General features: G+C 45.9%; 1 protein-coding gene across 5 annotated transcripts in view; it reads right to left on the reverse strand.

Moving 5' to 3' along the window:
- Positions 1–25,737, reverse strand: part of AGBL1 (AGBL carboxypeptidase 1) — a 453,395-nt gene that overhangs the window by 354,261 nt on the left and 73,397 nt on the right. For all 5 annotated transcript variants that reach the window (XM_075007044.1, XM_075007049.1, XM_075007045.1 and 2 more), the window contains one exon: positions 10,197–10,234. In XM_075007044.1, coding sequence (XP_074863145.1) covers positions 10,197–10,234 — 38 coding nt within the window. The remainder of the gene's footprint in view (positions 1–10,196; positions 10,235–25,737) is intronic.

Consider the following 25,737-nt stretch of genomic DNA (forward strand, 5'->3'; position numbering starts at 1 on the left):
TCATGCGGTAGGTGCGAGAATGCCCTTTGCCTCTCCACCTTTTATGCTCTTGGTTCTCCAGTGTGCAACAGGCTTCCACTAATATTCCAGTCACTGGGTAATGAGGACATGCTCCTCTGCCTGGCCATACTGATGGCACCACATGCATGGCATAACAGGCATTCTTTGCCTTAATTTACCTGGCATAGCTGGAATGTTCATTCCAGATGTTCCACTGTGGATGAAGATGCATGTAAAGCCAGAGAGGGGCTCACACAAAAGAGAAGTCTCCAGTTTCAAGGAAAACCCTGGTTTGCTCACTGAGTGGCAGATTGGGGACGCTATGGCTACGTCTACACGTGCACGCTACATCGAAATAGCTTATTTCGATGTAGCGACATTGAAATAGGCTATTTCGATGAATAACGTCTACACGTCCTCCAGGGCTGGTGCCGTCGATGTTCAACGTCGACATTGGGCAGCACCACATCGAAATAGGTGCTGTGAGGGAACGTCTACATGCCAAAGTAGCACACATCGAAATAAGGGTGCCAGGAACAGCTGCAGACAGGGTCACAGGGCGGACTAGCGCTTCCGGGGCAACAGCTAGCCGCTCCCTTAAAGGGCCCCTCCCAGACACACGCAGCCTGCACAGCACACGGTCTGCAGAGCCATAGGCACGCACACCTCGAGCGACACAGTCATGGACCCCCAGCAGCAGCAGCAGCAGCAGCAGCAGCAGCCAGAGGTCCACACAGCCGCCCCTGTAGGAGCAGTGCTTGCCCTGCTCCATGCCATGCAGGAGGCAGCTGAGCACATCCTTGCCACAGAGGAGGAGCTGCCCGCAGGGGAGGAGGACGCAACCCCCAACCCTACAGCACCCTGCCCCCCCACCTCATACGCCGCCGGCTGTGGAGCTACCCCACCAGCACCGACTGATGGGAGCGGCTGGTGCTCGGAGAGTGGGATGACGACCGCTGGCTCCAGAACTTTCGCATGAGCCGGCAGACATTTCTGGAGTTATGCCAGTGGCTCACCCCCACACTGAGGCACCAGGACACCTTCATACGGCGTGTCCTCCCTGTGGAGAAATGGGTCAGCATCGCTGTCTGGAAGCTGGCCACTCCAGACAGCTACCGATCCGTGGGCCAGAAGTTTGGCGTCGGCAAGGCCACCGTCGGGGCTGTCCTCATGGAGGTAAGAGGACCCACGGGGGGAGGGGGAGGCAGCCCTGGCAGGGGAGGGGGGCGGAGGGGAGAGGAGGGGAGGGGATGGGGGCCCTGGCAGGGGAGGGCCACACACACCCTGCACACCCCTCATTGGTGCTCTCCCATGTGCTTCCCCTGCAGGTCGTCCGCGCCATCAACACCCTGCTCCTCCACAGGCTCTTGAGGCTTGGGGACCCAGGACGCCCTGCTGGAGCTCCGGGATGGGATGGCGATCCGGAGCCCAGCGTCGCTGGAGGAGGACTCCCCCTCCTCCTCCTCCTCCTCCAGTGCCCCGGGGGTGGGCTCCTGGGGGGTCCCTGGGGTGTGGGGCTTGCCTCTGGGGCGGACTCCACCTCTGGGGCCTGCTTGGGCTTGTCGGCCGAGGTATCAAGAGTGGCCGGAGGGGACGACGTGTGCCGGAGGCCCAGGATGGCCCTGAGCTCCCTGTAAAAGGGGCAAGTGACGGGGGCGGCCCCAGATCGGCCGGCCGCATCCCAGGCCCGGGCATAACCCTGCTGCAGCTCCTTCACTTTACTGCGTACATGATCCGGAGTGTGGGCAGGGTGACCCTGGGCGGCCAGGCCCTCGGCCAGCCGAGCGAACACATCCGCGTTCCGCCTCTTGCTCCCCATTACCTGGAGCACCTCCTCCTCACTCCAGAGCCCCAGCAGGTCCCGAAGCTCAGCCTCCGTCCAGGAGGGGCCCCGCTGCCGCTTCCCAGCCTGGCTGCCAGCCTGCGAGCCCTGGCTCCCCTTGGGGGAGGTGCCCTGGGGGCGCTTAGGGGGCTGGGGGGTGGCCATCGCAGCGCTGGGGGTTTTTTCTGGCTGCAGAAGAGTGTGCAGGCTAGCCACGTGGCAATGCTGCTGCCTGAATGTTCTCTCAGCTTCCTGCACAGGAAGGCAGGGGGCGAGGAGCTTTAAGGGGCTGCTGCACGCGGCGACCATCGAGCTCAGGGGCTGGGCAGAGCGTCTCTCAACCCCTCAGCTGATGGCCGCCATGGCGGACCCCGCTATTTCGATGTTGCGGGATGCGCAAGGACTACACGTTCCCTACTTCGACGTTGAACATCGAAGTAGGGCGCTATTCCCATCTCCTGATGGGGATAGCGACTTCGACGTCTCACCGCCTTACGTCGATGTTAACTTCGAAATAGCGCCCGGCGCATGTAGCCGTGACGGGCGCTATTTCGAAGTTGGCGCTGCTACTTCGAAGTAGCCGGCACGTGTAGACACGGCCTATAACAGGCTTTAAGGATAGCAGATTGCCACCAGTCAGCTGTCATTAGGGCCTCTGGGTTGTTGCAGAGGGCACTCCTGAAGTCCCTCCTTGCCACTGCCACCCTGCTGTGGAGCTGCCCATATGGGATCACTGGGGATCACCTGCTTCATACAGTCATGTAACTGGATTACAGTCAATCTGATATATGATGAGCAAGCTAGTCCTTACCAGGGAGAACAGAGAGATATTTATCTTTGCGTCTAGCTATTTAAATCTGTCTGATGCTCTCATTGTCAATGCGAGTCACCCTGTTCATTAGACCCAGGGTGTGGTTTGCAGCTAAGATGCTCTGCTAAATTAACCCTGCAGTCCCCAAGACACTGGAAGGGGTAAATCAACCTCCCATTGTGTACTCCTGAAAATCACTGAGAATATGGCATCCTCTAAAGGAAAGACCAAACAGCCACAGGAAGCCCATTCCTGCTCCAGAGATGTATCAGGCTTCCCTCTGGAAACTGAATCAAACATCCCCAGAAATGTCTATCCCAGGGGTGGGCAGTAATTTTTGATGGGGGGCCATTCCAAGATTTTGGTAAGTGGGCAAGGGCCACACTTTTCTATGGATGAAGTGTGGGGTCTGGGGATGGAGGTTGGGTACAGAAGGGAGCTTGGGGAAGGGGACTGGGATACAGGATAGGTGTGCTATCGAGGGAGTTTGGCTGAAAGAGGGGTTGTGACCAGGGGCAGGAGACAGGTACTGCAAGTTATGTGAGGAGGGATGGGTGCAGGAGAGGATTCTGGCCTGGTGCCAGGTTGTATGAGCAGATGCAGGGTCCAGGAGCAAGTTGGGGTGTGGTGCCAGAAGCAGACTCTAGCTGGGGAGTGCCTGCTTAAGCAGTTCCTGAACAGCAGCACTCTCAGGCAGGCTTCCTGCCTGAGAGCAGCCCCAGCCCACTGGTAATGTTCCCTCTATCTTTCCACCCCCTGGGTGGAATAAATTTTGTTATATGCACCATGGCAGGTGCAAGGGTGCACCACCAACAGAAGCACATTCTGCTGGCTGTGGACACTCTGCTGATTAGCTAAGGGGCATCTGAATCTCTTGTGGGCAGCTGCCCAAGTGTTCAGCTCACAGGGAACATTGCCCATGTGGCTCTTTGCCTGGGAGGGGAGGGCAGAACTTCATGCACTGCCCCTGCTGTCAGCAAAATCTCTCAGCACCTATTGGGTGGAAAATGACCAATGAGAGCTGAGAAATTGAGCTGCAAGGCCCTCATGCCTCCAGGAAAATATATCAGCTTCCATTGGCTGGTTTCTGGCTAACAGGAGCAGAGAGATTTCGCTGGGGGTGGGCGCAGTGTGTGAAACCAGCTGAAGGGCTCTGAGAGATTTTGCTGGAGGCAGGATCAGCTCCCAAAGGTTTTCCTCCTCTGCAACCACAGAGTCTGGTTTTGGGGTGATGTAAAGGATTGGCAGGCTAGATCCGGCCCATGGGCCAGTGCCCACCTCAGGCCAAGCCCTCCAGTGAACAATGGGATGAGCCCACATCTAGTGGTCTCAGTGATTTCAGCCAGAAGCTGATGTGGGTTCCATATCTCTCCACCCATCCAGAATTCAGGGTGCAGTTCTGATTCTGCCCTGCATCCTCCACCCTCAGCCTGCAGGATGAAATTTAGAGACACCCAATATTTATTTCATCTCTTGGAACAGCTGCATACAATTGCAATGCACTGAGGCATCAACACCCTGATGAGAAGACAGAGGACAAAAGTGCATCCCAGTTGTCAGTGTGTGCTATGTATCTCTCTCTGTGCCCAGTACACACAGAAGATAAGTCTGTTACAGCATTAGCTCTGACTTCAGCTCTCAAGGTCTCTGTTTCAGTCCCTGACACTGGCCAAAGTAGTTACTCACAGAAAGATATCATGACACAGAACCCTGCACTTACTGGCCATCATTGCATCATTAGCATGTGAAGTTTTAGAAAAGGCCAGACCGACCCTGCCTTCCACCAAGCTAAGAACTATCCTCAAAGGGAAACACATCTTTAAGGTTAGAAAAGGTTTAATTTATCTTCCTTATGTTTCATATTCTTAGTACTTTCTGTTTGCGGTTGGAAGCCAAAGTGTTAAAATTCCACAGAAAATGAAGTTTGTACAAGATTTCCAACCCAGATTTAAATAAAATAATCTGGAGGAGAATTCACATAAGGATCCAGAAATTTAAAGGACTTTTTTCCTATTCAGTCTCTCAACTTTCTGTAGTTCGCCCACCAGTGGGAACACAGACACCATCCTTCCACCAGGACAAGCAGTCCTCACATGGCAACACATCACTAGCAGGGACACAAACAACATGATTGCAACATCTCAGCTCCATTATTTCACCCTTAGGGACAAACCACAGATGACACTGAGCTGTCTACATGGGAACTGAAGCCATCCTTCCATTCTGGGACAGTACCTACATCTGTACTGAGAAACCTCTCAGAAGAACAATATTGGGGAGTAGAAATGAAAACGACATTCACTCCCACTCAGACCAAGTTACACTGAATTACTGTGCTCTGAAAAAGAGACAAGGGACAGCCCCAAAACTGAAACTGGGCCAATTTATAAATATCCTGAAGTCTGGGGGGAAAGGGGAAGATTGCGGGGGTTTCTTCAGACTGTTACAAAGGGGAGGCCATCTTTTGCAAAACTGAGATATGGCTTATCCTTGTGACCCTCCCAAATATGTGGATGATTCTGAGGTGCACATATCCCTGAAAGACAGGCTCCAAAATGTTTGCTTTTCCCTTTCTTGGGGCACTTGCTTATCTCATTGAAGGACCAGTCTGTGTGGGAGGGAATCACACTGGATATTTTATTTGACTGAACACAAACACCTCATGCCTTCATGAAAGGAAGAACAAAAGTGGCTAAATAAAGGTGGAGGGAGGAAGATGAGGAGAGGACCAGGAAAGGAGAAGTACATCTGGAAGAAAACAGGCAAGACAAGAGATAAAGAGAAAGGAAAGGGGAGGGGGCAAAGAGGTCATCTGCAATACCTACTGCCAGTACCAGAGTATTCTCTTGATAAAAGAGAGATACTCAGGAGGTCACCACAGCCTGTCTCTTTAAATTGCTCATTACAATTTCACTAAGCAAGCAATGCAACAAGGTCCCTGTTTCCCTAACCCTCTCCCTTCAATAACCATTGAGTAAATGCTTCAGAGATTGGCTCCAGCTAATTTCCTTAAAGACACGCAAGCTGCTATCGTTGGAAGGTACAGATAGTCAGGTATAACAAATATGACCAAAATTAGATTAAAATAACCTGCTGATAAACAAATTACTCACCAAAATAAATATTGGATTAAGCCCTGGGATAGCTATAATAACAGTGCCATCATGTGGTGCTGGGGTGAAGCAGTTGGCTTGTACCATGGGGTGAGGGAGAAGAGGAACGTTCAGAATTACACAATTTAACTCTACAATTTACAAACCCAAACAGGCAGCCACCTGAGCCTGTTTCTCTAGATTGATTATTTTCTCTACCCTCAAAAATGGAATGGTATTATTTTATTTTCAGAATGAATTTGGTGCTAACAAAAGCAAAGGATCACACACAGCACAGACATGCTTCCCTTTACCGCCTTGCAGTTCTGCCAGTGTGCGTGAACATGGGGCCAGGAAGTCAGAGTTCTCTGTCCACCATTCCTACTGGCTTGCTGCATGATTATAAGCAACATGGTTTTTTCTCCAAAAGAGATGCTATCCATCTCAATCAGACAAGTGAGTTTAATTCATACATTTTGTGCATCATGCTGATATACTCAGACACAAGGCCTCAGATGAGGATTATTGATGCTTCTGTGTCACTCAGCCTCCCAACTATTGTTATGTGCTAGTAGCCAACCATATGCTCAGTCCATAGCTGACCCAAATGAAAGGTCTGCAGTGCTTATAGTCTAAGAAGTAGACAGTCACAGAAGCAGCACTGGGGGGAAAAAACACAGAGAGAAGGAGACACTACAGGCTTTGTGTTTGCTTTTGCTGTTTGTGGACACTGCAGACAAGGTGGCAGGCATCAGAATGGGAAGGAAATGGGAACCCAGAATGCCCCATCACTGTGGGCACAGGATAGCTGTTTAAAAAAGGCATGGAGACAGGTGTGGATACCAGTGTTCCCAGCTATCAGGTTTTTGTTGTGTGTCTTGCAGTATTTCAAACTCTTCTTAAAACCCCCAGCTCCTAAAGTCAGACAAATCTCATCCTTCATATTAAAAGGTAAATGAGCATCCCCTACAATTGTAGAGTAACATATGAAAATGTGCTATGAGTGCAGCCTGAAGACTTAGAAACCAGAAGGCAAATTCAAACTGCCCACTTTTTGGCATTTAAAATTATGATTTTAAACCAATCTCATGATTTTCTGGGGTCTGACTCATGATTTTTGAATGTTTGACAATGGCAATATGGAGATTCTAAAGTCTGTTCCATTTAAGTAATCTATAATCCTAATGATGTAGTTGTTACTGCAGCATTAGAAGTGACACATGCTTCTGAGCCTGCATTAATAGCCATCTAAATGTTTATAATTCCTTTCCAGTCACATTTTCAAGAAGAATAGCATCAGACTCCCTCTGGCCGCATTCTGGAGCTGCAGAACTTTTCTTCCCAGTTGTGCATGAAGCACCAATTTCAAGAAACGTTTGCTGCCTGAGCTGTGCCCTTTACAGGAGCCCTAAGCAGGTTGGAGCAGGGAGATGGTTATGGAAGCAGCAAGCAGAGTGTCCTCACCTCCAGAATCCCTCAGGCTGAAGGTGTCTCTGTGCAAATATGTTGTAGAAACACGGTCGTGTTCATGAGGCATATGAAGGGAACCATGTGCAGCAGGAGAGGTGGTAATGATCATACCTTTGAGCAGATGTTCCCCAGGAAATACACCAGCAGCCATTTCACTGCTAAACTTGGTACTTTCATTTCTCAGATAGCTTCCAGTCAAGACAGTTTCTCAACTTCAGACAGACTGGTAATTTGCCAGTACTGTGTTGCCTTCTTATGGCTCCCAGATGGATCCTGCTCTTTCACCTCCCCCATCTACTTTCCCAACAGCTCCCCAGCTGCAGGTGAGCATTCCCATTCCCCATTCTTGGTCTGGGCAGAGAGAGGCAAAATTTCTGCTGCAGACTGAAGTTTAAAGGTAACCCTTTGCTCAGTAGTGGCCAAAGCATCAGTAAGGACTAGAGGAACCTCGAGAGGCAGAGAGATTATCTCCCTGAAAACATCAGGGAGAGGTACTGCCATCTGCATGCTCTGGCCCTATTAGGGCCAGATTCATTCTCATTCTGACTTACTGGTAAAAGCAGGAGAAGGGCTCCCAATTCTGAGTCCCTGGCAAAGATGTGTGTGTGGCAAGAGGTGTAGCATCACTCCAGTTGGAGATACCCAATGCAATCCTGAGAGTGGACCACCAAAAATTCCTCTTGAGGGAATTCTGCCTCAATGCACAATGCAGAAATAAAAATTATGGATACAGAATTTCCTTTTTATCCCAAAGAAATGGGCTGCAGAGATGCTGGGTGCCCTTAGAGGATGCTGGACCCAGCAGAGACCAGCTCAGAAACAGAAAACAAGGCTCTGAGTGAAGGGGAGGGTTCCCAGCAGCTGCAATTTCCCACATGTTCTGACAGAAATGCAGCACTCAGGAAACTCTGTGAAAGACCAGGATCCAATATCAGGAACCCCTGGGCTCTAGAAGAGTAGGGTCTGAGAATTTCTAAGCCTGGGGGAAGCAACAGCTGAGCCCTGGGGGTTTGAGGATGGGAGTGTCCGGGCCACAGATGGCCTCACACCTGGGCTCTGCCAGGTAGCAGGAGGGGGAGTGTCTGAGCTTGGGAGAGCCCCACAGCTGGGCAATGGGCAACTGGGAATGTTAGTATCTGGGTGGGAGTGCCACAGCTGGGCTCAGGGGTGGAAGGGGGCAGCAGACCAGGAACAGGGTCAGCGCAGCAGCTTCTTTCGTTCTCTTCTGCAAGGGGAATTTTTGTTACAGATGCTGTTGCTGATGTGTATTTTGAAATAAATTACCAAAATAGATGAAACTAGCATGGTTATATAGTGTTATTTTGACAAATAAAATTTGCAGAATTTAAAAAAAAATGTGCACCGAATTTTAAATTTCGTGGCCATAATAAATAGGTCTCTATTGTCTCAGGGTGGGCTGAGAACAGCTGAGCATGAAATCAAACAAAGCTGAATTTCTTTTATCAGACAGCTAAAGCAGAATGACCAAAAAGCTGAAATAGCACAACTGTATCCTCTGGGGGCTAGAAATCAGAACTGGGAAAAACCTGTTACATCATCTCCCCCATCCCCAGCCGGCATAGGGATGTTCCTTCCCAAATATTTCCTAGAGGTCTGTCCAAACTGGTTTCAAAACTCCCCAAGCAATCAAGTTCCATCAGTTTGTTCGGGAAACAATTCTACACATTCCTAGAAGCTCTGCAGCCCTCTCAGAATCATACGAGTTTATGACCCAGGTGGCAGAAATATATATTACAGGGGCTTTTAGGAGCTTGAGCCCCCTAGGAGACAGTCCTGGACAAAGAAGACCGGTCTTATCAACACCACTGAGACAGAAGAAACTCACTTCACAGTACCAGATGCTGACCATAAAGCAGGAGTGCAGTAGAAGCACTTACACTACCACCTGTGCTTTCCGCTCCCCCCACAAGCCCCTCCTCTCTGTGAATTCCTCCTTCTCTAAATGCTAATTTTGCTTTTCAGTTGAAGGCAGCTCTGGAGTGGCCCCATCACCTCCTTATTAAGATTTAGTATGTGAACCAGAAGGTGTTTCCTTGTTGCAATAACGTGACCTTTAAATCTAGGCAGCAAGGTTAATACCGGACCATTATTTGAGAATTCATCACTTGTGCTACTGCGACTCAGACATGATCCCATTGCCGCATGCTCATTTAAGCACTGCTTCCAGGCCTACAATTTTTCACAAATGCATTTATTCCTAATGCTCATAAAAAGGACAGAGAAGGGAAAGAGTAACGGGGGTGGGGAGGAGGGAAGAGAGAGAGGACAATACGCCATTGTGATTTATTGGAAAGGAGATTGTCTGCAATAGTAGAGCACTCTTTCTTAATCAAAGCTTTATTAAATCCCAGTAATAAAAATGTAAGTGTTTTTGGATGAGATAAAGGCAAGAAAGGGTAACATGTTCACTGCAGGAACATTCAGGCCAGAAGTAAATGCAAGGGGACCCAAGCTATAAGCTCCTATCCCTGACAGACAGACAGACGCACTCTCAGTGTTAGATACCCCCTGCCAGAGTGTAGCTGCACTAAAGCAATCACTAAGTCATAGGGCTAACTTTAAAATTTGTAGGGCTTCAAGCACAAGCAGAGATATGGGAGGCTAGCAAGGGGAGAATAAAGAAAAAGTGGTGACAGTCTGACAGTCTGCAGAATCCTCCTAAGCCTTTCCCCAACATTTAGACCAAGTGATCACCCCGGTCATTTCTCTTTAGGAGCTTGTGCTCCTAATGTTTGGGTTAGGCTCTTCCACCTGCACCATCACAGAAATGCAGGGGGAAACATGTCAAGATATCCAGTAAAGAATACATGTTTATCCCTCCCATTTCTCAATACAGATTACTTTAGGCTATTGCATTTCAGAGGTGGCAGGAGGTGAAGCTGAGTTCAAGAAGACTGTGATCCGTTGCTATGGGACATGTTTATCCAGGTGCACAGCACAGAAGGTTTTGTCAGGAAGAATATAAAGATAAGGTGCTTACTTGATTTCAGCAACGCTGCAAGAACACCAATGGCAGCCCTGGGGGGAAATAAAACAAGGGAAAAATAATGTCAAATTTCTTCAATAATGTTTTAACCCTGGTCTTCCAGTTCTCTGGGTCAGATCCCCACTTGGCATAAATTAGCACAGCATCACTTACACTGATGGAGCTATATTAACAACACCTCCCAAGGATCGGTCCCTCTGTATTTGTTTCAGTTATCTAGCCACACCAGCATGAGCGCTCCAGCCTCAACATTACACTGATCTGAACTGACCATTAAAAATAAACAAACACCCACATATCAAAAGAAATGAGACAAGTCTTCAGTCTTTGAATGGTTTCCCTTGAGCTCTCTGTCTGCATCAAACACTCGGAACTAATCCAGACCAGACACGGGAATATATTTCTGCCACCTGGGTCATCAGACACATACACATCATGAAACTTGTCAGCTGCAGGGTACTGGCCAAATTCCAGCTCAATACATTTCATTTTGCCAAACTAAACATTCCCTCCTGTAGCATCAATTTAAAAGGAATAACAGTCTCTCCCTTTATCATCATCAATCACTAGTACTGCAGTGGTGCTGAAATGCCACAACTGAGATCAGGGTCCCATTGTGGTAGGCATAGTAAAACCATACGTTAAGAGACAACCCCTGCCCCAAAGTGTTTACCATCCAGACAAACAGTGTAGGTGAATGTGCAGTGACTTCCCCAAGGTCACACAGCTCAATCAGTGGCAGACCTGGGACTTTTGTGTCCTCTCCACTAGCCAACATTGCCTCTCAAGCTTTCCCTAGCTAGAAATTGTGAAATGTTTCTGTCACTGGTGGTCTCACTCAGGGACAGCTGTGTTTCCCTGGGTGAGCAATCCCACTCTGCTCAGGATTCAGTAGGCAACAGATAAACTGTAACACAATACACATGTAAAACCAAGAACTTTGACAAAAGGCCTGTTACACGCGGACATTGGCTGAGGGCTCTTGACGCTGACCTGTATGCCTCACCAGGAGGCAGCAATGACACTGCATGCTCAGCTGTGTGTTCTTGCTCTGCTAACTAAAGACAGGTCGAAGACGATGAAGTCAGGGGTTCCTGATCTTTCCCTTTAACTGTTTCCCTCTCCTGAGGAAAAAAATGGTATGCACGATGATACAGTGCGCTACACAAAAACCTAAATGTGCCGGTGCAGTCAAACCAGCCTCCCTGCATCCACCAGTTTTCTCATGTCCCCACATCTCTGCCCAGTCTTCAGCCACTCACCACTGCTGAGGCTCCCAGGCACTACCATTTGGCAGCTCTTTAATTCTAAGGCTGTGTCTACACTAGCATTCCTCTTTTGAAAAAGGCATGCAAATGAAGGACATCAAAAATGCAAAGGAGGCACAGATTTACATATCTGGCACCTCATTTGCATATTCTTCTTTTGAAAGACAAAAACCACTGTAGATGTGGCTCTTTTGAAAGTAATCCCCACCTTCGAAAGAACCCTTCTTCCTAAAAAAAATAGGAAGAAGGGTTCTTTCAAAGACGGGGATTGCTTTAGAAAAAGCTGCATCTACAGTGCTCTTCTTCTTTCAAAAGAAGCTCTTTCGAAAGAAGAATATGCAAATAAGGTGATGTGTATGTAAATCTGCACCTCATTTGCATTTTTGATTTCCTTCATTTGCATGCCTCTTTTGAAAGAAGAATGCTAGTGTAGACATAGCCTAAAAGAGGAGCTGGTCATTTCACCTAAGAGTGTCACTGAAAGGAGAACAAGAAGTCCTGTGGCACCTTATAGACGAACAGATATTTTGGAGCATACACTTTCATGGGCAAAGACCCACTTCGTGAGATGCATGAGTGGGGGCATTTCAGAAGATGCATCTGACGAAGCGGGTCTTTACCCACGAAAGCTTACGCTCCAAAATATCTGTTAGTCTATAAGGTGCCACAGGACTTCGTGTTTTTGAAGATATAGACTAACACGGCTACCTCTCTGACACTGATAGGAGAGAAACTGTGTGCTACATTAATGATGCAGAGATGCCACAGTGGACTAAACGTGTATCAGACTTTGCCCTCCACTGGCTGGCCCAAATCCCTCCTGCTTCTTTTTCCTCCCTATCCTGATTGTTATATGTCTTCCTAGCAATGGGTTTGACTTGCCTTTGCTAAAAGCACAACCTTACTAGGAAGCACTGGCTTCTGTTCACAGGGCAATACCACCTAGCGAGTTCCACAAACTCCTGCAGGGCTGACAGTGCATTAGGGTAAGAAAGTGCTAGGTAGAGAATCTCATTAGGGTTCAGAAGGAGAGGTCTTTTAGAGCCTAAGTAAACTATGCTAGGAGGTTAAGCAATTCACTGGCCCAGCAGGTTGCTAAGTCAAAGGAGGTCACTGAATCGGGCTTTAAATAGGAGCTGAATCAATTCATGCCCAATGTGACAGCCAATAAATGTTTCTGTGTGTCACTCATTTCATACTGTGATGACATGACTGGTAGACCTATGCACCACTGCTCTCAACTGGATGGAGTCAGAGAGGCTTCTCTATGTGGCGTAGGTCCCATACAGTTAGCAGCAGAAGAGAGTCTCATATATGGACCTGTGTTTTCACAGCAGGAAGATTAGAATTCCAACTCCACTGCTGCTGTGAAGTGCCCACAGCATGTCAGATAATTCTATATACAAGGCCCTTCATGTCCATTGCCTCATTACAATGTAATCTCTTTATAAACAAATCCCCAAATAAATCATATTAACTTCCACACTGAGCCAATCATCATCCTGAAGAAGGAAATAAAATATTTTATTGTCACTGAACTACTATATTTATCTGTGTCCATTCAGCAGCCGAAAAGATGAAAGCTTCCAAAGCCATCGCCTGCCAGCACCTGATGTTCAGGCCAGCCTCCCTCACAGACATACCGCTCCTGAATTAATCCATCAGACACACAAACAGCAAACTGTGCAAAAAAAGCCAATACAACACCATTTTGGCAACTTATGTTTCACCAATTAAAAAGCAGGAAAGCCATCATCAAATATGCAGGAATTAGACAACAGCTGGTCAGCTGATGGAAGACGCTCATTGTGACATACCACCATTCTGTTAGTAACATACAACAATTCAATGTGCTAGACTGCCACCTGCTGGAACGGGCTATTCTGCATCCATCAATAATTTAATCTTTCACCAGGTTTTCAATTAGGCTACAAGACATGTTAACTTGAAATAAGATACACAATTTGCATATCTTATTTTGAAATAGGCTATTTCAGCATTTGGTGCAGTCTAAACAGAACCAAATGTCAAAATAATGCGCTATTTTGAAGCATCCCTTACTCCTCCTTCAACAAGGCATACAGGATGCTGAAAGAGCGCGCCCATTATGTCAAAACCTATTTCAAAATAATGGGCACATTTCAAAGATGCAGAGTAGCTATTTCGAGATACCAGAGTATCCCAAAATAGCTCTGCCATGTAGCCATAGCCTTAGGGACCAGGAAAACAACTTCCAAGCAAATCTCAGCACAGCTGAAACCATTGTCCAGAACTCAAATCCAAATATTAATGGGGTGGGATACTATATCTATACATATACTGTACATTGGCCTCTGCATTTCCTGGGTGATTCCTGAACCAGACACTGAAGCCCTGAATATCACAAAAAAGGCTGTGTGTCCATAGTTTTTCTGGCTCTATTCAGCAGACCCAGGAAGTCAGGGTAGTTCGAACAGGCACTGCATGTACTAACGTAGTTTGGGGGGATTATTTAAAATGAATCATCAAACATTCTCCAGGAACCTCCACAGACTTACATCACTGCTATGTCAGAGGTACAGAGATCCAAGCCCCCCTCCACCACAGAGGCCGCAAGGGCACAATTTGTATGTTTTTCCTGAGCAGTAAATCTCCAGCTAAAAACCAGACCTCACTAAGACCCAGAGACCAGGTCTTCCCACTAACAGGATCATCACATTCCATAGATGACTACCTGCTTCTGGGAGGACCTAATAGGCAACCAAGTGCAACAGGTTGACAGCAGGGCCGCAAATACAGTGTGCACTCTCCCTCCCCAAGAAGCTAGACCTTTCCCACAAGAAGAAACCAGAAAAATATAGATGCCATCTGGCCATGTCCTTCCTGGTTGGTAAAAGAGAGAAGAAAATACCTTTGACTAATAGAGATTGTCTGTACCTGCCTATGACAGGCACTACAATACCAAAACTCTATCCCTCAGGGGGTGGAGACCTTGCAAACCTCCACACAGCATCTGACCTGCCTTTTCCAGGTAAAGCCCATCAAGAACCTAGTCAGGCCCCTTCATTACAAGTCAAGTTGAGCTCCCTAAATCACTATTATTTTGACAACCGAGGCACATGTTTCTTTGTCTATTTGCTTCCTCTCTGGCAGTTAATACCTCACAGTGATGGCCACAGCAGTCAAATCTGAGACCTCTCTCTAGATTGAGGCAAAAATTACTTGTGCACTGATATACAGGACACCTTAGTATCCAATGATCCAGGAGGCGTTCCTATCTCACATCACCAGAATAAACACCACTTTTATGTTAGGTCCCTTCCTTTCCCTGCCTTTAAAATGGTAGATCCTTCATGAGGGCAGGAACTGTCTCCAACTATGCATCTGCACAGTGCCGATCATACTTCTTTCCGCTAGGGTACTTATACAGCTGCCATCACATTAGCATTCAGTTCCTCAGAATACTTTACCAATTTATCCTCCCAATAACTTAGGGGGCAGAGCAGTTCTATACTCCCCATAGGCAACTGAGGTGCAGAGAGAGAGAATGACTTACTCAATGTCACTGAGGAAGTCTGGGGCAGAGCAGGGATTTGCACCTGAGTCTCAGGTCAGCAGCCCCAAGAGGGCTGAACTCAGCAGGTGCCTGGGTATGTGACTATACTTCTACATAAATAGAATCAGATTCATTCATTTCCATTCTGAAAATATAGATTGAACCTCTCCGTTCTGGCACGCATGTGACCCGACTGGTGCCAGACAAGAGAATTTTCTGAAATACAGAAGGTCAATATTGTCTAGTGGCATTGGCAACGCCTCCACTGTTTATTGGGTTCTTAGAAGACCGTTAGGGGTAAATCACAGCTAAACAACAGCACAGAACACAGAGAGCCAGGACTAGTGGATATATACAAACTTTCTGAGACCATGGTAAACTTGGCCACACCCATGATAAGTGGTCGTTTGACTAACTAAAATCTTGTAGACGACCTATGCTCCACGGGGAGTACAAGAGTTAATTAGTAATAGTAGTTATGCATTGTATAGTGTGTACTTTATAGGTACTCCCTACAGGCTCACACATTTTAAATCTGGGTACAACACAAGCAGAGTGAAGAAAAGATAAAGAAAATAAAGATATTGGGTCAGATCCTCTGCTGGTGTTACTCCGCTCAGATAAACTGAAGTCAATGGAGCTACATTGATTTATGGTAGTGGAGGATCAAGTCCAGTATTTCCCATGAGGCTGTAAACCTGTAAAAGAGACAAGAATGCATCTGCGCTTACAGCTAGTGAAGCCTCTCCACAATATAATCAATATCTGTGGCTCTGGACAAATTCAAACACCCAAAACATTCAAAGAGGGAAAGAAATAAACACAGCCAAGTTGTATAGGAGAGGGAGAGAAGAACATTCAGTGTGGGAGATCACAAGCTGACTGATGCACTGACAGAACATTAGTAATCAAGACAACCAGTGTTGGTACCACACGGTCACCTAGTAACACCATATGGTAAAACAACGGCCCCTTTACTGGCATCTGAAGAAATAACGAGATGAAAAACATGGGACAAAGGAAAATGAAAAATAAGCCATGCATGAGGAAGAGAAGAAAAAAAAGACAGGAACAAGAGGGAAAGGCTGCAAAGCTCAAGGAAGATGAATCCATGAGCATATGCTACACCAGAAAACTTGATAGCATGCCCAGTAAAACTTTACATTTGTCTCAGAACAGATTTAAAAAAAACAGAAAAAGCCCTACAGACCTGTCCAGATGCTGTCGACTGATTCTAGGCTCTTTGCAGCAATAAATCACTAAGATCATACACGGGAATCTAAACAACAACTCTCCCAAAGGGGGCTCATTTATACCTTTCAGTGAAAAACATATAAGTTGCCCTGTCTTAAAAGGCACAATAATAAATGCTGCACTGTAATCAGGAAACATTAAAAAAAAATCTCCACCATGGCTTCAGAGACAGCCACTCTGAAGAATAAAGGGCTTTGAAGTGCTTCCAAATCAGCAGGTTGGATAACAGGGCATGAGCACAACTAAAACAAATAGGCAAATGCTTCTTGCAAATTCAGTGTGTAGGAACCATAAACAACAACAAAGAAAAAATCCCCCCGTTCTTTGTGCCAAATAAAAATTGCTTTATCCAGCACAACTGGACATCTCAGATGAAGGATAATTAGAAAAGAAGTCTTATTTCTATGTCACCCATGATCCAGGCTACCAGGTTGGCACTGGCTGGAAGTTGCTGCAAAGATGAAGCCTAGTTTAGGGGAAGGAGCAAAGTATTGGGAGCCTGAGTCCATCATTTATTGACCTTGTGGCTTTTGGCAAGTTATGATTAATTCTGTGCCTCAGTCTCTATATCTTTAAAATGGTAATTCATCTGCACTCCATAGCAGGGTCATCAGGGCTATGTCTACGTTAGCAAGTTCTTTTGAAAGATTTTTCGAAAGAAGGTGGCTCTTTCAAGAGATCATGTGGAGCACTTATGCACAAAGTGTTCTTTTGAAAGTAAATTGAAAGAATCAGGCACTCCTTCAAAATCACACACCCTTTTCCATTTCAGGAAGAATGCCCCCTTTCAAAAGCTTCTTTCAAAAGAAAATGTGTGTAGACACTTCACAGATCCTTTTTGTCGAAAGAGAAGTCAACGTGGGACTTGATTTTTCAGTCCCTGGCCCATTCTTTCAAAAGAGCTGGGGCTGTGTGGACGCTCTCTATCAAAAGAGCAGCTCACATTTCAATCTGCTTTTTTGTGTGTGGATGTGGTCTTTCAAAAGAAGTTCTTTTGGAATTGATCTTCCAAAAGGGCGTCTCTAGAAAGATCTCTGTAGTGTAAATGTAGCCCAGGTGTCTTAGGTACAGGGAGAAATGCAACTTTACCCCTTTTTAGTGTCTACTGAACACAAATCCAGGAACCTGCACTTCACTCTGGGTGGAACAACATGGTCTACCCGCTCTTAAACCACAGCTCCCCAGTTCACCTATGGTATTAATGCCACAAGCCCAGCTTGGTTAGGCATCTGTAATGCTTTTCACTCTGGCAGCCTGTGACTACACACAGCAATGTGCTTAAAGTGACTCAACAACAGCTTCTTCAAAACAAAGATTTAGGTATTCGTTCACCCAAAGATAGGCAGCACACAGAATAAATAAAGGTCTACAGCAGTGCTTCTTAACCTTTACTGCAGCCTGCACCCCTTTGGTTCTCAAAATATGTTCTCGCACCCCTTATCAAAAATCAAATATATTCTCACACCCCTAATGAAAAATCAAAAATGGAGATGGGGGGACCTATGGACTTTTAAATGCATATTAAATATATGTAAAATGTATAATGTTAATAAAAATATAGGTTTGATGAAACAAAGTGGTTGTACTTTCTCGCCTGTGCTTAAACCGTGTTTTCAATTATTTACCTTCTAAAAAGTTTGTCATATCTTGCACCCCCAGAAAGGCATACACCCCCCGGGAGTGCGTGCACCCCAGGTTAAGAACCACTGGTCTACAGACATATTTCTCTCTGTGCAATCCTCAATCTTTCCTTGAAAGCTTTGGTGCATTTCAGGTAATCCAAAAGAATGAGGAGTCCTGTGACTTCTTAAAGACAAACGCATTTATCTGAGCATAAGCTTTTTTGGGTGGGGGCCCACTTCAGTTTGGCATGGATAGAAAGATACATAGATATATAGATATATGCACACACACACATATGCCAAGATGGGAGTGTTATGTTACTATGTGAAGGACCAGTGCCAATGAGGTCAATTCAGTCAGGGTGGGTGTTGCCCTCTTCCAACAATTGATAAGAAGATGGGACTACCCAAAGGGGGAAAATCAGGGAGCCTGAGGTGCTCTCCTACTGGCTTTTGAATGTTGCTATTCTTCTTGTCTGATTTATGCCCATTTATTCTTTGGTGCACAGTACAATTTGGCCAAGGCACATGGCAGAAGGGCACTGCTGGCACATGATGGTATTTATCACATTAGTAGATGTGCAGGTACATGAGCCGCTAATGATATGTCTGATCTGGTTAGATCCCATGATGGCATCATATTCCATCTCTAGATTGTGAGAAACAGAGTCCTCTGCTGCTGTTTCCGCCTCTCTCTATTTCCCTGTCTCCCTGCCGGCCTCTCAGCTTTTGCTAACACTGATCACCCTCTCAGCTTCCACCCTTTTAGGCCCAGTATACTCTAATGCCTTGTATTCTCATTTTAACCTGAAGCTTAAGTCCTGATAAGAAACCTGAAAGGATCCAGACATGGCATGCCCTAACAAACAGCTTCCTTATTTTTTCCTCAAGGACTCTTACCTATGTCATTGTTTTATCATTCCTATTTGGCACCTTTAATATCCCCTTTTGATCTAACTCCATAGCAAGTAACCCATCATAACCAAACATGGAGAGATTTCCACAGTGTTCCCAAGAAATAATACAGCCGTTCCCCAGTTTGTCACAGAAGGATTAAACTGATGTTTGTACACCACTTTGAAAATGAAAAGTGAAACTATGTAAAGGTTATTTAATGGCTGGGGTGAAATGAGTTGATAGTTCAGAGTCCTGTTGTAGTGGGTAAGCGTCCATATCTTAAAACCACCTTCCAACTGGCCAAGACTTTTAAAAGTCACTAATAACCCTACTTACAACAGGTTCATTAATAAATTAAGATGCAGAGCTTTACCGTTTAGGTGGTGGTGGGCAGCATGACTGGTGTGTAAAAAGTAAAAGTTATTTACTCTTTCCCATAACACAGGAACTAGGGATCACCAAATGAAATGAACAGGCAGAAGATTTAAAACAAACAAAACAAACGAGAGGAGGCATTTCTTCACACAACAGTCGACATGTGGAACTCCCTGGCTATGTCTACACTACATTCCCCTTTTGGAGGAGGAATGGAATGCAAATGAGGGAGATCAAAAATGCAAATGAAATGCTGATTTACAAATCTCATGCCTCATTTGCATAATGTCTTCTGATTGCATTTCAAGAAGAGACCTTTGCAAAAGCAAAAACAGCCATATAGACAGGGTTCCTTCGGAAAATAACCCCGTTTTCGAAAGAATCCTTCTTCCTATTTTGTTTCAGAAAGAAGGCTTCTTTCCCCGAAGGAAACCTGTCTACATGGCTGTTTTTGCTTTCAGAAAAGTCCCTTCTGGAAATGTGATCAAAAGAGATTATGTAAATGAGGCACAAGATTTGTAAATCAGATCTTCATTTGCATTTTTGATCTCCCTCATTTGCATTCCTCCTCCGAAAGGGGACTATAGTGTAGATGCAGCCCCTACTAGAGGCCAAGATTTTAGCAGGGTACAAAAAGAACTAGACAAATTCATGGAAGATCAGTCCATCAGTGGCTATTAGCCAGGACTGGCACGGATTTTGTCCTTAGATTCTGTTTGTCAGAAGTTGAAAAAGAACTAGGGATAGATCAATTAATAATTACATATTCTGTTCATTCCTTCTGGGCCACCTGGTATTGGCCACTGTCAGAAGACAGGATATTCAGCTAGATGGACCTTTGGTCTGATCCAGCATGGCTGTTCTTATGTATTTATGACTGTGAACAATGAGTTTCTCCCATAAGTAGCGTACAGCATGATCTTATCACAATCGCCCCTCCTGCCCTCTTCCCCCTACATTCCTATTGTTCATCACACTCATTACTTCTTGTCTTTCTGTAGATTGCAAGCCCTTTGGGCAGGAATTGCCCCTGCAATGTGCGTTTATACAGCACCTAGCACAATGAGGGTTCTGATCTGATTCATTGTATGCAGTCGCAAAAAATGATCTGGCTCAAAGTATATTTCCCAGAGTGTCAAAGAGAATAAACTACACTTAAGCTGTACTTATGGTCAATCTGTATTTAATTTCAACCCTAGGCACTCATGTTTCACTCTCAGGGTTTATATAGTCAGCAGAGCATCCTGCTAAAAGTACAGTTTTGTAGTTGACAACTACGGGTCATTTAGATACATGGTGCTTAGCTACAAGGGTTGCTTAGACACCATGATGACAGGTACTTTGTAAGTCCTAACAAGAGATAGATCTCATCTGAGATATATGCCTTAAATAATCATCTCCTTGGTGGGCCACCAATATGAGCATAAATGTACAGGCACTTGCACAGAGGTCTGGTTTAAAGATTTAAGAAAACTGTGATTCACAGATCCTGGAAATGTGTTTGGGGAAGGCTGCAGCTGCTATTGGTATTTTCATATCAATGCTAGTCCAAGACTGACACATTATCATGGCCTCCTTAATTCCTGCCAGTTAAAGTAAGCATTAGCAGTTACATCAAGCCAGAGCTTGCTTCCAGTTTGCAAGAACCTCCTCAACATCAACAGATACATTCCAGTTGTCCCACACAGACCTGGGTTTGGTGGAATGATGGATAGCAAAGATACCCTGAACATGAAATTTTGTTCCCAACCACAAGCTCTTTGCCAATATTTCCTATATTTCATTTTAAAAAAAAATAATCAAAGCTTTGATAGAAACACATTCTTCTGTGACACTAGTTACTGTGCTGAATGTAATTAGTAGCAAAACAAAAAGCAGCCCTGTAGCACTTTAAAGACTAACAGTACAATTTATGAGGTGATGAGCTTTCGTGGGACAGACCCTCTTTTTCCAACCTGGGACATCCTGATAAATGATTACTGAGACGAAGAGAATTTAACAGAAAGATAGAAAAAAAATGAAATAAAAACTGATGAATCTGCTGGACAGGATAGAATCCAGGGCAAGGGGAAGAAAAATAGTTTCTGCAAGTGTCTATTAAGTTAAGTGGCTACCTGGGATAACTCTGAATATCAAAGGTTGGGAGCTATTCTTGTAATGCACAAGGTAATTGATATCTTTGTTGGGTCTGTGGTAAAAAGTCTCAAACTTGAGAATGAACTCCAGATGTCTCCCTTGGTAATCTGGAGTTAAAGTCTCTTTGTTTTAGAATGCACACTTTTAAGAGTTTGATGCAATGACTTGCTAGATAGAAATGCTCACTGACAGGTTTATGTGTATTCAGATCCCTAATATCTTATCTGCATCCAAGAAGAAGTGGGTCTGTCTCATGAAAGCTCATCACCTAATAAATTATATTGTTAGTCTTTAAAGTGCTACAGGACTGTTTTTTTGCATTGTGAGGATACATACTAACAGCTATCTCTCTGAGACTGTAATTAGTGAGCAAGAGATCCTATGTACAAATGAATAGAGAAATTAAACCCATTTAAAGAATAATATTTCTCTGCAGTTTGATGGGTGCCCATGGATTTTAACAATCTGAGAGAAAGGGGTGAATATAGAAGATAGATGGAGACCAAGTCACTGCTAACAGCAGAGAGCATCCATTACTGCCAAAAATATATTGGGCCCCTGCTCTTGAAATACTTTCAGGAGACATAGGGCCTGTGTCTCCTCTCATTTGCACCATGGGGAATTGAAGTCAATAAGTGTTTTCTAAAGGATAGGCCCTGGTCCGAGCAGAAGTTATGGGTGTGATGCCTATGTCACTAAGGCTATGGCCACACAGCAGTCTAAACTTATAATGAGATATGCAATTAGTGCTGTGTAAATGGTGCAGTTTATTTCGAGTGTAGTTCAAAATAGGCTATTCTGGCATTTGGCGCTGTCTACGAAGTACCAAATGTTGAAATACTGTGCTACTTTGAGGCATCCCTTACTCCTCCTGCAATGAGGAGTACAGGGATGCCGACCTAGCATGTCCATTATTTCAAAAACTATTTTGAAATGATGGGCATATGTCAAAGACACAGAGTGGCTATCTTGAGATACCGGAGGTATTCCAAAATAGCTCTGCCATGTCGACATAGCCTAAGTGGGGATCTCTGTCCTGTTCTATGCAGGAGGTCAAACTGATATATTTAAAAGTAATAATAATTATAATTTTTCTTTTAGTCTTATTCCCATGAACTATACCAGTGTAAAACCAGTGTCAGAGAAGAATGAGACTCAGAGCTTATTACACTCATTTGCCCTCACGCCCCAGGCTTCCAATATTGGAAGAATACAGGGAAATTGCCAACAGTCAAAGGTAAATTCTGTATCTTACCTACCCACTTGGGGCACATTATGGTGCTGCCATAACTTTTTTTTTTCCAGAAAAGAAGAATCACCTTTACAAATGGTTGCTTCAAAGAGTTCCAGCTAAAGCATCGCTTTTTGTCTTTTTCATGTATCAGAGGGGTAGCCGAGTTAGCCTGTATCTTCAAAAACAACAAGAATCCTGTGGCACCTCATAGACTAACAGATATTTTGGGGCATAAGCATTCGTGGACAAAGACTTGCTTCATCTTTTTCATATCCACATAATCCCACTACACTTTTGGTACAAAGCAGAAGGGCATCAGGTGGTCACAGCCACTTAGCTCCCAGAATGTATCGCTCACCACATCAGGGTCTGATTTTACTCACTTCTGAGGAAATACATTTTAATTTGTGGTCAAACAAAGCACCCGAGTCTTTTTTTTTTCCAGGGCAGCGCAGAGGTAGCAACACTTCCAAAGGCTCAAATCAGATCCCAGACAGGTATCTTCCCTTCTACCAACTCCCTCTCCAGGGTCAGGGTTCACCAGTGTGGCTGAGACAGGCTGTGACAGCTTGTCACTCACACCAAGATGAAAAGCCTGAAAGGATCCCAATCAAATAGAATTCTCAGCCAATTAATTACTCACATTCCTTCAGGAGGACAGTGTGAGAACCCAGTTTCCCCACCCAAAGGGCGTGCATGCAAATGAGAGAGGTATTCATGTTATCCCAACTCTGTCTATGTATTTTAGAGTGTGTCTCTCTATCAGCCTGTGAATCTGTCACTCCATGCTGCTCTGGTAAGCTCCTTGTCCCTGGCCTCCCAGCTCCTTACCCTGGGCCCCTGAGTCCTGCACCTCCTCACAACCCTCACTCTGACACCCTCACCCTCTACTCTGAGCCCCCTCCACCTCCCTCCTCCTGCCCTGCCCCCCCACCAAGCCCTGTGCCCTGAACCCCCAAGCCCCTACCCTCACTCCAGTGCCCCCCACCCCATGCCATCAGTCTGCCAACCATCACAGCCCAATGCCCACATGCCTTCACTCCCCCCTCTACCCTGAGCCCCCTGCCTCCTGCTCTGACTCTAGCCCTCTCAACTCCATGCCCCTGCCCTGAGCTATATAGCTCCACTCCCTGTCCTGAGCCCCTCAGCCCTGCCTTGAGTCTCCCCACACCTCCCTAAGCCCTGCCCTAAGCCTCAGACCTCCCACCCTCCCTACTTTGAACCCTCAACCTTCTACCCTGGGGCCCCCCACAACTTCTAGCCTCCCACCATATGCCCTATGCCTCCTCCATACCTTTCAATCCCCTGTCCTACTCCTGAACCCTCACACCCTGTCCTGAGTCCCCACAAGGACTCAAGCAATGCTGGGTACATCTGCTAGTAGCCCTGTAAAGGAGAGGAATAGGACTGCTCTTCTTAGGCTGGATTGTTAACATATTATCACAGAACCATATGCAAACAAAGCCAGCACAGCACATTGACATAATATCATCTGATATATAATTAAAATGTGTCAATCAAAGAGGTTCAATCTGTCCCTTTCCCGCTGGAGACTCGCCTTTCAATCCCACGTAAGTCATCAATGGACATTAGTCTGGTGGTCTCTTAAATAAGTCCTTAGCTGATACTTATTTTGGATTACATCAGTTTACTAGGGCCGGCAACATACGCTCAAGAGACCTGCTAGAACTGGCAGACATCAGAAATGCGGTGCTGCATATCAGGACGCCGGTGAATCAGCAAACCAGTAAGGATGAAGGGATCCATCCCCTACTCCTGCCTGCCTTATGCTTGCTTCTAGCAAGTTCTTTGACTTGTACTTTTCTGTGGATTAAACTCCCTCAAAGACACAAGAGAATAACTCATTTGCCCAGGAAAACCCGCACATTGCATCACTGACTTCGCTAAAGGCGTGGCATGAAGACCTATGCCAAATTGAAAGTGTTTTAGGTGACAGGCTTATAATTCAAAATGATCTAGATAAACTGTGGAAACAGTCTGAAGTAAATAGGATGAAGTTAAATCAGGAAAAATGCAAATTACTCCACTTAGGAACAAACAATCAGTTTCACACATACACAATGCAAAATGGCTGCCTAGGAAGGAATAATGTGGAAAGAGGTCTAGGGTTCATATTGGACCACAAGTTAATATGAATCAAGTGTGACACTGTATCAAAGAATGCAAACATTGTTCAGGAATGTGTTAACAGGAGTGTAATAAACAAGACACAAGAAGGTCTACTCCACACTGGTTACACCTCAACTGGAGTACTGTGTTCAGTTCCGTGTGCCACATTTCAGGAAAGTTCTGGAGAACGGTGGTAGAATCTCTATCCTAAGAGGTTTTAAAGTCCCAGCTTAACAAAGTCCTGGCAAGGATGATTTAGATGGGGTTGGTCTTGCTTCAGGCAGGGGGCTGGACTTGATGACCTCCAGAGGTCCCTTCCAGCCCTAGGATTCTATGATTCCAAGAGCAACAAAAAAGATTAAAGGTCTAGCAAACATAGCCTATGAGGGAAGATTGAAAGAACTGGGTTTGTTTTGTCTAGAAAAGAGAAGACTGAGACCAGAAGTAGGGCTGTCCCTAAGGGGGAGCAGGGCTCATGATAACCTCCCACTCCACCCCAGACTCCACCCCACCCCTGTTCTTATCCCATCCACTCCTATTCTATCCCTTCCCCTCAGCCCCACCTGCTCTGCCCCTGCCACACCTCATCCTTCCCCTGCTCTGCTTTCTGCTCAGCCCATTGCATCCCTTCCTCCAAGCCTCTCCCCTGTGCCATACAACCCCGGGGACAAGCAGGAGGCCTGGTGCCAGCAGCAGAGTTTGAGCTCCCCTCCTGTACTCACTGGGGTGGTAGGAAATGGGGTGACTGGGCCCCAGCCACATGGCTCAGGGGAATGGAGCAGGTTGGGGCCAGGTTACTCCACTAATCACCACCACGGTGAAACAGAGAGATTTGGCTGGTAGTCGGTGGAGTGCAGCAGGCTGAGACTGAGTCCCTTCACTTCCCACCACCACAGTGAAGCACAGCAACTCAGCTGGGAGTCAGCAGAGCAGAGTGGTCTGGGGTGAAATTGCTCCACTTCCTGCAACCACTGATGAGCGTTGGGCTGCCCCTCCCCCCGCACCTTGAGGAGAGCGGTAAATGGCTGCTCACATGACCAACTGTGCATGCCAGGCCAGGTTGTCAGCCTGTGGGTAGCCCCTT

Source organism: Carettochelys insculpta, chromosome 12 (genome assembly GCF_033958435.1).
Source record: "Carettochelys insculpta isolate YL-2023 chromosome 12, ASM3395843v1, whole genome shotgun sequence".
Taxonomy (NCBI): Eukaryota; Metazoa; Chordata; order Testudines; family Carettochelyidae; genus Carettochelys; species Carettochelys insculpta.